Source organism: Fragaria vesca, unplaced genomic scaffold (genome assembly GCF_000184155.1).
Source record: "Fragaria vesca subsp. vesca unplaced genomic scaffold, FraVesHawaii_1.0 scf0513059, whole genome shotgun sequence".
In the NCBI taxonomy this organism is placed as follows: Eukaryota; Viridiplantae; Streptophyta; class Magnoliopsida; order Rosales; family Rosaceae; genus Fragaria; species Fragaria vesca.
The window spans coordinates 111,351-125,676 of NW_004443439.1; the positions used below are offsets into that span (position 1 = coordinate 111,351).

Here is a 14,326-nt window from a genome sequence, read left to right on the forward strand (position 1 = left end):
AGTGCATCTTGATACCAACCAATTCCATAGGCTTTTTATTGCCTACGCATATTGTATTGAAGGTTTTAAGTTCTGTCTACCTGTGGTATATATCGATGGCACTTTTGGCAAGAGTCTTTACAAAGGGACCATCCTTTGTGTAACTAGAAGGACTGGAAATAAAGGTAAACTTTTATCTTTTATCTTTCTTTTTCTTGGTTATGTGCTCTTTTTTGTGTTTGTCTTGAAACTATGGAGCGGCACGCTGCAATCACCTATTACCCCCAGTAGACGTCCTACTACCTCCCAGTATGCTGACTTTTTCCTCTTTGTTTTTTGTTGTTTTTCTTCCTCCCAAGTTGCTTTCCTTTGGCCATGTGTGTATGTGATTCTGAGACTGAAGATAATTCGTGTTTTTTCTTCCGGCACTTGAAGGATTTGCTGGAATCCCAAGGTAGAGTGGTTACATTTATGAGTGATCGCAGTAATGGATTACTCGGTTCTTTCAATAAGGTACTTCCTGGTCATCCTCACTTGTTTTGTTACATGCATTTGTCGGCCAATTTGATGAATAGATATGGTGGAGTGAGTGCTACTGTGAAAAATGCTGTGATGAATAAGTTTTTTGAGTTAGCATATGCATCTTCCCCCGCGCAATACCGTTTGCATTTAAGAAAGCTTAGAGAAATTGGTGATGCAAAAATTATTGATGATTTTCTGAAGGATATGCCTCTTGAAAATTGGTGCCGTGCATTTTTCCCTGGATCACGTTATGGGATTATGGCTAATAGCATGGCTGAATCTTTTAATGCCTGGTTCGCTGAAGAGCGTGAGATGCCGGCATATGGTATGCTTGATCAGACTAGGATAAAGTTGATGAATCAGATGGGTGAGAGGAGGGATGAAGCTCAACTCTGGACCACACCACTTACTCCTAAAATGCAGGATCGTTTGAAAGAACGTATGGATGTTGCTTCACAGTTTAATGTGGTTTACTCGACCACAAATATCTATAAAGTTCGAGGGAAGTATTCTCATGTTGTTGACCTTGGTATTTGTTCTTGCACTTGTAGAAAATGGGAGATTGAATGTTTTCCTTGCTCTCATGCTCTTGCTGCAATTCAAGCTGCCTCAAAGGATGTTTATGCATTTGTAGATCCGTATTACTTTGCTGACTACTGCAAGAAGTGCTATGATGTTCCACTTTTCCCTCTTTGTAATGCTGATATGGCTTCTACTGAATCTGCTAATGATGAGTTTGTACATCTCCTCATGTGAAGAGGCCCCCTGGAAGGCCGAAGAAAAAGAGGTTCAAGTCAAGTGGAGAGACTCAAAAGAAGCTCATTCGTTGTGGTCGGTGTCAAAAATTAGGCCATCATAACAAGGCGACCTGCACTGAACCTCTTTGATTCTATTATGGAATTATATAACTTTTATACTTTTTCCTGTTGGTAACAGACTAAATATGTTTTTCTTTGGGTGATTCATTGATTTATTGAATCTGTAACAGAGTTTCTGTGTTGCTGGTTTGAATATATGTCTATTTTTCATGTTTTCATTGCTTGTGTATGGCATTTGTTATTTTCATTTCTTTTTGCAGTAGCTTGTTTATCACTGTGTTGTGGAAGGATCCATAGAATGTCCTACTGACCCTAGTAGGCACCAGTTATAAGTGACAATGGTCATATTGACCCTAGTAGAAGGTCTTACTAACCCGAGTAGGACTTCCTACTGACCCCAATAGGGACCTGTTATTGAAACATGTATTTTTGACTTGTTTTCCACCTGTTTTTCATGCTAAATAACTGAAAATGAAGAGAAATGGGAAAATACATTTCACATATATAAAAGGAATCTCCCAAAGTCACATTTCGTTTCATTGTTCATTACATTTCATTGTCTCTAACATATATATCATATTTTATTTCTTGACAACATTTGTATTCTGGCCTTCATTAGCTGCTCAAGAATAACTTTCCTCATTCCATCAGAATCGACTTTGTTTGGCTTTTCTCCCAAGGCCAACTTCTTCATGAAATGGAGCACAAAAGGCCCATGCCACAGTCCGCCCTGCAAATCATTCATTTTATGTTAGGGACACTGAAACGAAAGCTACTGCCCCCTGCAAGTTTCTGAACAATTTTTAGACTTTTTAAATCAATGACAAAGTTTTGAGAATGGACTTACGATAGTGACTTTTGTTGAGGATAGTCAAAGTCTTCCTCCAGCTTGTATTCTTTAATAGCTTCGAAGTTGTCAAGCACCCATCTTCTTACCATTTCCTCCTTGTCATTCATCGGAAGGATTCTATCATCCAAATCCCCTTGATTTGTCTCGCCAACACTCTTATATCTGTAATTCTCAATATCCGCTTCTTGGCTATCGTCCGGATAATGTTTGTTTGACGATTCTACTTGGAAAAACTTCATGAGATGTTTCACCTGTTCAATGCAACATACAATTATTCATGTATTCTTTTTCAAGAAATTATGAAAACTTAAAGGCACCCAATAACTTTTCTGATACGATCACTTACCACATATCCAGCCTTCTTATGGTATTTTTCCTCCTCATCCCTTTCATTCTCTAGAGGTTGCAAAGAGTTCATGTGCACAATCCTCTTTTTCTCATTATCAACCACAAGTAGTGTATAGTGGTGGTTTGTGCAATGGTGGATTGGGATAAGAACCTTGTTGTAGTCAAATACATACCACAAAGGTTCAATTAAGCACAACTTTATTTGGTTCTTGTAATCCACGCTTCCTCTTTCCTCTTCATGTTTAATCGCATAAAACTGTGCATGAAAACGATATTAAATCAGTAAACCCCCTATACTGCCCCCAATATACTCAGTGCATGTTATATTAAACTTATATTTAAATTACCTATGCTTTAATCTCTAGGAACGCTGCAATATGTATGTTTGCATTTTCAAGTTCCATTTGCAAAATCTCTGTGTACACTTTGATTACCTGCAATTATTCAATTTGATTTTCAGTTAATCTTTCCTTCATATAATTCTTACAGTAGGAGGTCCTACTGGGGTCAGTAGGACCTCCTACTAGGGTCAATAAGACCTCCTACTGGGGTCAGTAGGAGGTTGTCAAGCCCCCTACTGACCCCAATAGACCCACAATTCTTTCATATAATTCTTACAGAGTTCATGTAAAAAGAGGCAAACTCACAGAATCACTCATGCAGTTTTCTTCCACAAGATCAATGATGTATGTTCCTTGTACCACTATTGGCTTTGTTTGAGAAGCCCAGAATGTGTCGCTGCATGAACAGAAACATTAGTTACTTCTATAATGTCATATTTGTTACATAAAAATGTAAATATTCAATTTGTAACCCATCATTATCCCTTGCATCAACGAAAGACTTGTAGTAGTTTTGGACCTCCGTCTTCAGTGTGGTCCAAGTTTCCTTTTCAAAGTTCACTACTTTTTTTTTATCACTTGTTTCTCCTTTTCCGGCTCTTTCTTCTTGTTTTTCTGAGGCAGAGGTTGTTTTGGAGCCTTTTTTCTTTTATTGAACATCTCCAAGTCCTTCACTTCCTTTGGAGTGTTGTACTCAAAGTCGTCATCCTTGGCTTTTTTTGTTCCCTTTCTCTTGTACAACTTCACGTTCCTCTTGATGGAATGCATTGGAACAGGCTTCTTCATTTTTTGTACCAGATTTATTGAAGCATTAGTTTCAGCATTTTTCTGTATCATTTCCACAAGATAATCCAGCACTTCTCTTTCATCCTTCTCCTTTTCTCTTGGGGTTTCAGGCATATTCTCAGTGAAGTTTAGGCAGACATCTTCTTCTTCTTCTTTTTCTCCACATTCAACTTCATGTGCCTTGGCAAGCTATAAAGTTAAATACTCTATATATTTCTTTTGTCTTTTGTTCTCATCCTCCAACTTGCTTATTTCCAACGTCTGCTGATGTATCTTTGCATTTGCTTCTTCAATTGCAATCGAGGACATCTTTGCATTCTCCTGAAGCTTTCGATTTTGGTTGTGGAGTTCAATGATTAGAACAATGAGATCCTTTGTCAGGACCCACCCCGAATTTCACCCTAAAACCCGAAGTAAATCCTGCGGGGACCACCTCCAAGGAAAATTTACCGAAAAAAATTCGGCATAACCTCCCTTGAAAATGGACAACCCTTCCTAATAATACCTGCATACACTTCAAAAGAATCCATTTAATATCCTCTACTCCTGGAGCCTTCGTGCTCCCCAAATCACAACACCACCCAAAATTTACTAATCTAAACAAATCTCATATCCAACCATTTATAGGTTCAGAGCAACTCTAACAAGAAGAAAGGAAACAAAATAAATTAACAAGCGGAAGCTATATGATAACTATGCCTCATCTCCATGTACGCCCGACCTTGACTAAGCTAACCTGCAAGCTGGGCATTTTTAAAACGAAAGGCCCAGGGGAAAACACTTAACAACGTTAGAGTGAGTTGACAAAAATAAATTAATAAAAATATTTATGCTTCCCCATTTCAATTTCCAAAGAAAATCGAATGCATGCTGCAAGCAATAAAACTTTTATATCATAAATGTCGAGCCTCTCAGGCTCTATAATATATGTATGTATTTACACACGTCCATACTCCCTATATAAATTCATGGGTCTATATAAGGCTACTACGCTCGCGTCCAAAGCTCACGTCACGCCTTAATGCGGTGCTACACTACGCCATTAAGGTGGACAGACAGGTGTATAAATATGTGCCCATACCCCCTATATGAATTAAACACTCATATAGGGCTACTACACTCGCGTCCAACGCTCACGTCACACCATAATGCGGCTATATGCTACGCCATTAAAGTGGACAGACACATAGGGCTAGCTAGCATTTTTATACATACTCTCCTCATAAATACATATTTATATTTACCGAAAATCCCATTTTCGGTAACTCTCCAAGAGAAATAAAATCGTCAAAATAAAATGACGTCAAAATGCTCCACAACATTAATTGTTCATCTATGAACTATAGCATGCATTTTATTTAAAACAAAAGTCCACTCACAACTCTAGGCATAAGCCCGACGAAATCCAAATCGCCACTCCAGAGAGGTTTCCTCGAACCCTAGCACAAATATAAAATTAATGTCCCAACTAAAAATCCAATATTTAAACAAAATAGGAAAAATTAACCGAGAGCCATACTCACGCTCATTATTACCTAACTTCGATACGGTCCACACCTCAACAATAAAACCAGCAACCTTAATTACACCCTTCCACAGATTATACGACTTTAATCCAACGGCCGGATTCTATCTTATTAATCCGCCAAAATTACCAAACTTCGGAGATTCACAAACCTAACCAAAACTCATCCAAAAATTCCATAATTTACATCAATATACTCCCCTTAATATTCCACATTTAAAACTATACAAAACTCCCAAACAGCGGCGGCCGGAGGCCGATTCCGGCGACCTCCAATTCCTATGAAAATTTAACAGCATCTTCCTCTCAACATCCCAAACAACTTTCATAACTATCACTAAGTCCAATTTCAAGCCTAAATAGAGCAATCGAAACCAAACATATCAAGAAAACCCTAGGAAATTCAAACACCCGATTCTCCTTACCTAGCTCGAGTTAGGATGAATCCTTTTAGGGGTTTGCTGCTGGAAGAGAGAGCGTCCAAATGATACCAACAGCTCCGGCTATGGTGGCCGGAAAAGGGATTTTCCGGCGAAAACCCCGCCACGCACGCACAGCAGCGGCTTTTCGGCATGATTTCTCCTTCACGGTGGCGCGACACGGGCTACCACCTATCTAAACTTGTAGAGGATGCTCCAAGCTTCAAATCGACACCAAGCACGCCTCCTATCTCGGCCGGACGACGGCGGACGGCGGCTGGAAAGTTTCCAGGTCGGGAGAGCTCGGGGATGAGGCCGGGAGGGAGAGAAGAGAAAGGGAAAAGAGAGGGCTGGGCTTTGACCACCTCTTGGCCCGGTCCAACACTCTTATACAACCCAAATCCAAAATAAAACACCCCGAAAAAATAATACCCAAATAAAAATTACTTTTTACTAGGTAAAATTTACCATTTTTACCATCGCCGTAATTTCCTCCTACGAATAATCCTCCGCACATAACCGTCCCCGAAACCCCTCTAGGGACCAATTAAGCTATTACCTCGATGACGGAGACAGTAAAATTTTTATTATAACCAAGCTAGTAAATAAGGTAAAAAATATAAGGGTAGGGATGTGACATCCTTTTCAGCCACATCTTCTGTCGCTATATCTTTTAGGATATCTATTGTTGCTCTAGGAACTTTTTCCTATGGTTTCTCTTGGCTTTTTTGGGGAACCTGCGTCCACAGCAATTTAGTAACCAAAAGTAAAAAAATAAGCTAGGTACAATATAAACCATTGGGGTCAGTAGGAGGTTGTCAAACCCCTACTAACCCCAATAGACATATTTAAAAAGGGAACTTACCCAATCCCTGAAAGTGAGAGGTAGCGCGTCCTAGAAATTTGAAAAGCCTCTGTGGCTTTCTTCATTCCATGGTCCCTTTGTTATGAATTCCTGTCACATGTCCTCGGAAAAGTTAGATAAGCATACACACGATTATTAACTTTTCTTCTTTTTTTGAAGTTTTTGTCTTTACTTACCACTGCAATGTCTAGATTGTCTTTCAAGCTCTCAGTTGTGAATAGCACTGGATTGTCTGAATTGTCTTTCAAGCTTCCAGCCTTTTAAGCAATACTTGCTTGTCTATTGTGTCCTTGATCATTTTCACATCAAAAATCGCTGAAGGCTTCCTTTTATCCTTGTTCATATTTCTTCCCACATTGTTTATCACTTCTCCTGAATTTGGCAGCCCAAATATCCTCTCTGTCTTCCCCCATGATCTCCATCTCTTTATCCCCAAAAAAGAACTTCCTCTTCTCAACATCATAGTATTGAAGGATGATTTCGAGGTCACGCTCATTCTTGGTAAAATGATTTTCTTGCACTTTAGAGTGATAGATCGGCGATATCATCGCCAAAAAGAAGTTTTCCGTAGCACATCCCATACTTCAATTTTCGCTTTCGGCTTCACCGTCTTAACTATTTGCTGAAAATTGACAAGTGAGCATTTTTGCCGTAATGTTGGTATAACTCCACTCCCTGACTTCTCCTCTTATTCTGAGAATGAAGAAGAAGAACATGAAGTAGTAGAAACAATCCATGAAAGTGAGAGGTAGACATATTTAAAAAGGGAACTTACCCAATCCCTGAAAGTGAGAGGTAGCGCGTCCTCGAAATTCGAAAAGCCTCTGTGGCTTTCTTCATTCCATGATCCCTTTGTTATGAATTCTTGTCACATGTCCTCGAAAAAGTTAGATAAGCATACACACGATTATTAAATTAGTATGGAATAGAGCAATGAAATACATAAAGGAAATGAGCTTTCTACTTCCCCAAACAGAGGTGACATTGCCCCAAATACAGTGTCTTACTGACCCTAGTAGGTGCTCCTACTGACCCCAGTAGGGACCTATACTTGCATAATCCAGTTTCCACAAGGCACAAAAACAAACTTAGAGCATAAAAAATAGCATAGAGCATCAAAAACAAACTCAAAATTTGGTTCAAATCAAGAACCCTATATCCCCAAATTGAACAAGTCCTACTGCCCCCAGTAGGAAGGTTCTACTGCCCCCAATATGATCCTCTGCCCCCAATAAGAGTCCTATCGACCCCAGTAGGAGGTCCTATTGACCCTAATATGCTCCTCTTCCCTCTACTGCCCAATAGGGGACCTATAGTAGAACCCTAAATTTGAAACGAAATCCCTAGATTTTACAGATTCAAACAAATACAATTGCTATTCTTCTCAATTTAGACCATAAACAAGTACAAAACAGATGAATTATACAGAGATTGAATCAAAATTTGAAGAAGATTAAAGCTGGTAGAGAAATGGAAGATTACCTGGCGGAGCACGATGGAGTACACGGCTAGTGTGAGAGGATCTGAGCGAGAGGGCGTGAATATGAGATTGAGAGAGAGAGAGAGAGAGAGAGAGAAGAGAGAAGACGAACTGAGGAGGAGAGAGAGAGAGGTACGGAGGCGAATCTGAGAGTGGAGAGAGAGAGAGGTCGAGGTTGAGGCGAATTGAGAAACTGACAGAGAGAGGACGCGCGTTTGTGGTTTGTTAGGTTTTCAATGGGTATTATCGTCTTTCTCTTCGTTTAGTTAGCTAGTGGGAATTTTGAGATCTTATTTTGTTAGTGGGAATAAAACTCTTAAAATTAGGGCTAGTGGGCATTGTCCCTTTTTTTTGTTATTTATGAATTAAATATGAAGTGAAATTAGAAAAAAAAATAATTTAAAATCACTACTTAATCGCAGCTGTTGGATTTATATACCTAGCTATAATTAAATCACATTGCAATGATTTATGCCTAATTAAAAAGAGCCGTTATAGTTGTTATGGAGCCCAGCCAAATTGGACAGGCAAGATGGTAGGCGAAAAACAAAAATATGCCTGGGCAAATAAGGACCACGTTAGACCTAGCAATCAATCGCGTAAAATATGCACGATGTTGATCTAGTGAATTATCAATGAGATAATCCTTTGTACTAATGTTAATGTGGTGATTCATTGAAATCGAATTAGCATAAGGTAAGAGGGATAAAGATAAAGAGACACAAGGTTTACAGTGGTTCATCTCCCTCTTTGGGGGAGACTACATCCACTTAAGCTTTTATTACGTGTTGGATCTCTTTGTGGCTTCTCAATATGACAAATGGTTGTAATGGAATGTTGAGTAAGTATGGGAAGGAGTCTCATTTTGTAAGGGAATGACTCATTCCTTTATATTGTCTTCAATGTGGGACAAGAGTCTCATTCCCAGTCTTTAAAGTGCTTTTGTGGAGGCATATTGGTGAGGCTGAAAAAGTGACTTCCTAGTAAGGTTTTAGCCGCTTCCAAGTACCATTGCGTAGCTTGTATGTCAGGCTTCGAGATATATATCGCGGTTATATATTATTATCTCTTGTGGGCTCATAACGAGGATGTTACTTATGCTTGGTGGCAAAGCATATTAGCCATGCTAGTGGTGGTATCTACACAAGATGCCTTGATATTTTGTGGCCATCACCAAATTGGTCAGCAAATCACCCCACCGGTGTGTATGCTCTGAAAAGTCTTCCCTCCACATAATGAAGAATCACAATGTGACGTTGGTGATCCTTCAAAAGATTAAAAGATCGTTGGTGATCCTTCACTCAGTGGAGGGAAGAACCTCCATCATATGCTCTAATAGAAAACTATATTTGAGAGAGAGAATGTCGTCATAAGATGTCATGCGAACAAAGGAGATAGTAAGTTGAATGAAGGAAGGGTTGCTTTGTAGTTTCGTGGCACAAAAGTCAAAAGCCCCTACCTTGTGTTTCAATCTCTCTTCCCTTCCCTTCCCTTCCAATTCTTATTCCTATTATTCCTACGTGTATTTATGTAGACCCACTACCATGATTAGTGGTAAGGTAACAATATAACTAATAAGCTAGCTGGGCTCCACGCGTCTTTTTCTTTGACATTCATTCGTTTCCTAATTAAACTATTAACTAGGATTAGCATTAGCTTTAGGGTGATGAGCTGCGATTTTGGAGCCTGGGGTTTGGCGGTTAATTGCAGCAGACGTCGTTTCATTTGCCCTTTTTCTTCTTCTTTTTTGACCGAAGCTAAGCAGCCGCCCACAAACTATAATCATTAATTAAACCGCATAATACAAAAATAAATATTATATCTAAAATCCATATTATAAGAACATCCTAAAATACTATCAGCATTTTCTACGTAACCTATGCATTCTAAGAACCGTTTTTATCTAGACTGAAACGTTATCCGAAATACGTGATTTTTCAACCCTAAATGTATTTCACTGTATCGATCATATCTCATTTCACAAGATTTTATAAAATTTCACTGTACCGATCACATCTCATTTCAAAAGATTTTATAAAATTGTGATTCCTCTGTACTGTTGGTTCATAAAGGTATACACTTACATATAACATACTAAACAAATTATACACATTAGTAAACACGTTGCGATTCCAATGCTAAACAGTCACATACCAAGTAGACTGCTTGGAAATCCACCAGAGGCAATGCGTCGAGGAAGCAGCTAGCACCAAGGATGCTCGGAAGTCGACTCTGGCGACATGAGGAGTGAAGAAGCCCCACAGGTTTAGAGCAGGAACCGTGGTGTTGAGGGTACCAGAAGAGTACCAGAAGAGCACAAAGCTTTTGATCTAGAAGCTGCTGTTCTAGAGGCTTTTGAGGGAGATTTCTCAAGATTTCAAGACGGATCTCTGGTTCTGGAGTAGCCCGATGGCGAAGCTTCAAGACGCTACAAAGGCTTACTTGGTGGGTCTGTTTGAGGACACCAACCTCTGCGCTACTCACGCCAGGAGGAACACCATTATACCCCAAGGATATTCAGCTTGCGAGGAGAATTAGAGGCGAGAAGGATTAGGAAAAGCACCAGAGCACAGTGCTTTGTTGTTAGAGAATCATGAATTAGCTATGGTTGTATATCTTTTCGCTTTCGGCAATCTTAATGAGAACGGTTTTTCTGATTTTGTGAAAATACAAGTTTTGGTTTAGGGTTAAATACTGTATAGTCCCTATGATTTGAAGTTGACATTTATTTAGTCTTTGTGGTTTCAATTTAATTTTAACGGCCACGTCAGCAGTTTAACAGAGAAAATTGACAGAATGACCATTTGGAAGAAAAATCATAACTTAAAGACCATTCAGATTAAAATAAAACTACATGGACTGAACATATGTCAACTTCAATCCATAGGGACTAAACAAATTTCAATTGGTTAAGAATAACCTTAGCGCAATATTTGGTTAAGAATAGAGTATGAATTGGGGAAAATTGATGGAACTAATTGGTTTTTTTTTATATTTTTTATAAGAAAACTGAACTCAATTAAATTGAGGTGTCTCTAGTGCACCCGAGGTTTACAATGTCAAAAGCCAAAGCAGAGGATACTTCTGGTAGAATATTCTCCTCCCAAAAACATAGATTGCTAAGTCTATGACCTAGATTGACCAAAGCATTGGCAACAAAATTTGCTTCCCTCAACACATGTTTAAACCACACAAACTCAAAGGAGGAACTCTAGGACTTGATGTCTTGGATTAACTTGAGCAGTCTCCATGGTGGTGTAGAAATTCCATTCACAACGTCGATCACTAGCTTCGAGTCGCATTCCACTTCTATCTTGGTGATACCACGACTCTTGGCACAAATGAGACTGTTACATAGGGCCATAGCTTCTACAACAAGGACAGTGGTAGTGCCGGAGTGAAAAGAAGCTATAGTAAGAGAGTTACCATTTTCTGTTCTTAGTATGAACCCTCCTGTAGCAGAATTACCCCGCACTAAGTCATCGAAGTTTATTTTGATTCTTCCATGAGATGGCGGGGTCCATTTGATGTTCATCTCATTCCCATGAAGGGAAGGATTCATTTTTTCCATTAACACAGAAGCATTTTGCATGTAAAGGGTTAAATACTGTATAGTCTCTGTGGTATGAAATCGACATTTGTTTAGTCTCTGTGGTTTGAAGTCGACATTGGTTTAGCCCTTGAAGTTTAATTTTAATTTGAAAGGTCTTTAAAGTCACGATTTTTTATCCAAGTAGTCATTCCGTTAGTTTTCTCTGTTACAACGCTGACATGGCCGTTAAAAATTGCCAAATCATTTACCTAGTCAGACCATAAAATTTTTATCTGTCATATGTTCCCCTGCAACATTTCTCTACCTATTCCATAAAAACCTTCCTCCAAATAAAGTGCTACACTCACCATTTTCCCCCCAAAACTCAAAACCATCAAATACCCCAAATACTGATCTACAAAATAATAGCAACCACTATATTAAAACCTGGAAAACATAATACGAAAAAATATACCAAAATGTGCAGAATAACAGCAACCATAACCAAAGTCATCAATCCATCAACCATAACAACAACTAACACTTGCCAAATCCATAAAATCAACCGTAACAGCAACCAACAACAATAGGCAGAAATTCATTAATTTAGAACTGTAACAATTTCTCATTCATAGTAGCGAGAAATATTGTAGCTTAACAAAAATGACCAAGTAAGCCATTACATCCCTCATAAACTGTTTAGCTCTATCATCCTAACAAAAGAGTACGTAGATCTCGCAACTAAATTACATTGCACTTAGTTGCACAAAAATAAGATGCTGATAATATTCTGCCTGTGCTAGAGTTTACGGCTACTCATCTCCTTTAACTTACCTATTTCAGATCCTCAGAGATGCTCTTGTTGAAGTTGCAGATGCACTTTGTCTTGGCCTTGAATTTGGGGCAGCTGCGCTTTGTGATAGCCTTGAAGTTGGGATAGCTGTGCTTTGGGTTGGCCTTAAAGTAGGGGTAGCTGCGCTTTGGACTGGTATTGCTCCAGCTAATGAAGGCCTTGCTGTGGATGAGGAAGACCTGGTTGCTAATAGCTTTGCAGCTTTGGCAGCAACATATTTTTCCTATGCCACCAAAAACATATGAATGTATATAGCTTATATATAGAAGAAAGGAATCAAACTAAGTTGAATCAAATAAGTTTGAATCATTTTAATGGATGCAATATAGCTGAATAGTTACCCTTTGCTTCAAGTGATTCTTCCTTAACTTTGCCCTCATTTCATCCACAGTCATAGGTTATATAACTGGTAATTTTGCCTCCATAAAGAGGTACATGCCAAAATTGAAAATGACCAAATAAACAACACATTTGCATACAACAATCATGTTTGCTCTAGCTATACTACATAACCAATTCTATAATTGAAGTGACCAAATAAACAATACTATAATCATGGTTTTGTTAAATGGAAGCCAACCCTTTTCTTTGTCTTCGATGTTGTCATTTTCTTTCTTATTCACTACCACAAAAATAGCCTCAGACGATGGCCAAAAAACGTCGTCTGATTGTCCAGATTACTGTTGTCTTTTTGCGTGCCGTCTGATGCATTGTAGAAATGTGGTCTGATTGTTGTCGACATATGTCATGCCTTCAATTTGAACCTTTATACATCCAGACAATTAAAAATTTAAAACTGATACGTCCAGCTAAAATATGTGATTCATGCTGCACCAATCAACATGTTCAATACACGACAAGAAACAAATTGTTTTGGAAAAATTGGTCGTAGGATGTGATTTGTGTTTTCCTGCTCCCTCAAATTGAGTTAACCGAAAACAAAGTATTTCAAAGAAAAGAGAGGTTTGTTAAATTAGTAAATTATTATAAAGTTAGTAACTAAATTTCCGTTTACAAATACATCTTATATACAATATCTTACACATTTAAGGACAAATATTAACAAATTAGGACAAACTAATATCCACATGCCATCTGTCACTACAATTTTACCAGAATACCTTTCGCTACATGTCAATTGTTATTGTCGACGAGTAGCACACTGCCAAGTAGCACAGTAGCACCTGATAAAAAGGTGCTATTGCAATTTTTTCCAGGCAATTCTCTGGAATCAAACAAAGTTGCTACTGTCGCGATAGGAGACCTTCATAAAGCTGCTATTGTCGCTATTAGAAACTTTCTGCTACTGATGAAGAAATGACTACTGCTACCGCGAATCTAACTGCTAATGCCGACTTCTACTACCAATATGCCTGCTGCTGCTTACTTCTGCAACTCAACCCACTTCTACTGCCTCAACCAGTCTCCTCCATTTCAATGCATTACCTCAACCCAATCATATAGCTCCACTTTCAATGCATTGTCTTCGTCCGACCTCAACCTCCCGTTGCTACTTAGACGCTCAACCCAATCATATACCCAAACCTGAACACCTAAAATTCAGCGACAATTGAATTGATATTCTTTCAACAAGAATCGACTCATCTTCCTCCTCGCGACATTGATTGCTCATGTCATTGGCCTCAGATCAGGTAGCTTTAGTGGCAGATTGTATTTTGACGGTGGTGGAGGATTGAGGAGTATGTATAGTGAGACCGAAAGGGATCGGTGGAGCCGTCGTTGTCGGGGCAGAGCCATCGTTGTCGAGGAAGAGCAGTCGTCATCGTCACTGAGGCAGAGCCGTTGTCGAGTCTCGTTCATTGTCGACGTTGAGGAGTCAGGCGTTGTCGGCGAGCGTCATCCGTCGTATATGAGCATCGTCGTCGAGTGTCTTCCATCGTCGAGATGGCTACTGCGCTTCTTGCGTTGGTATGAGAGAGAGAGAGAGAGAGAGAGAGAGAGAGAGAGAGAGAGAGAGAGAGAGAGAGAGAGAANAGAGAGAGAGAGA

The 14,326-nt window shown here is 39.1% G+C and overlaps 2 protein-coding genes and 1 pseudogene across 2 annotated transcripts; 2 read left to right on the forward strand and 1 right to left on the reverse strand.

Annotated features, from left to right (window-relative positions):
* Positions 1–354: 354 nt before the first annotated feature.
* LOC101298767 lies at positions 355–1,257 on the forward strand. The gene has a single exon (XM_004309740.1). It carries the CDS (start codon positions 355–357, stop codon positions 1,255–1,257), a length of 903 nt encoding a protein of 300 aa, XP_004309788.1.
* Positions 1,258–9,477: 8,220 nt separating this feature from the next.
* LOC101299053 lies at positions 9,478–10,487 on the forward strand (annotated as a pseudogene).
* Positions 10,488–11,144: 657 nt separating this feature from the next.
* Positions 11,145–11,495, reverse strand: LOC101299347. Its single transcript, XM_004309741.1, has one exon. The coding sequence runs from the start codon at positions 11,493–11,495 to the stop codon at positions 11,145–11,147; it is 351 nt and encodes a 116-aa protein (XP_004309789.1).
* Between the last annotated feature and the right edge of the window lie 2,831 nt (positions 11,496–14,326).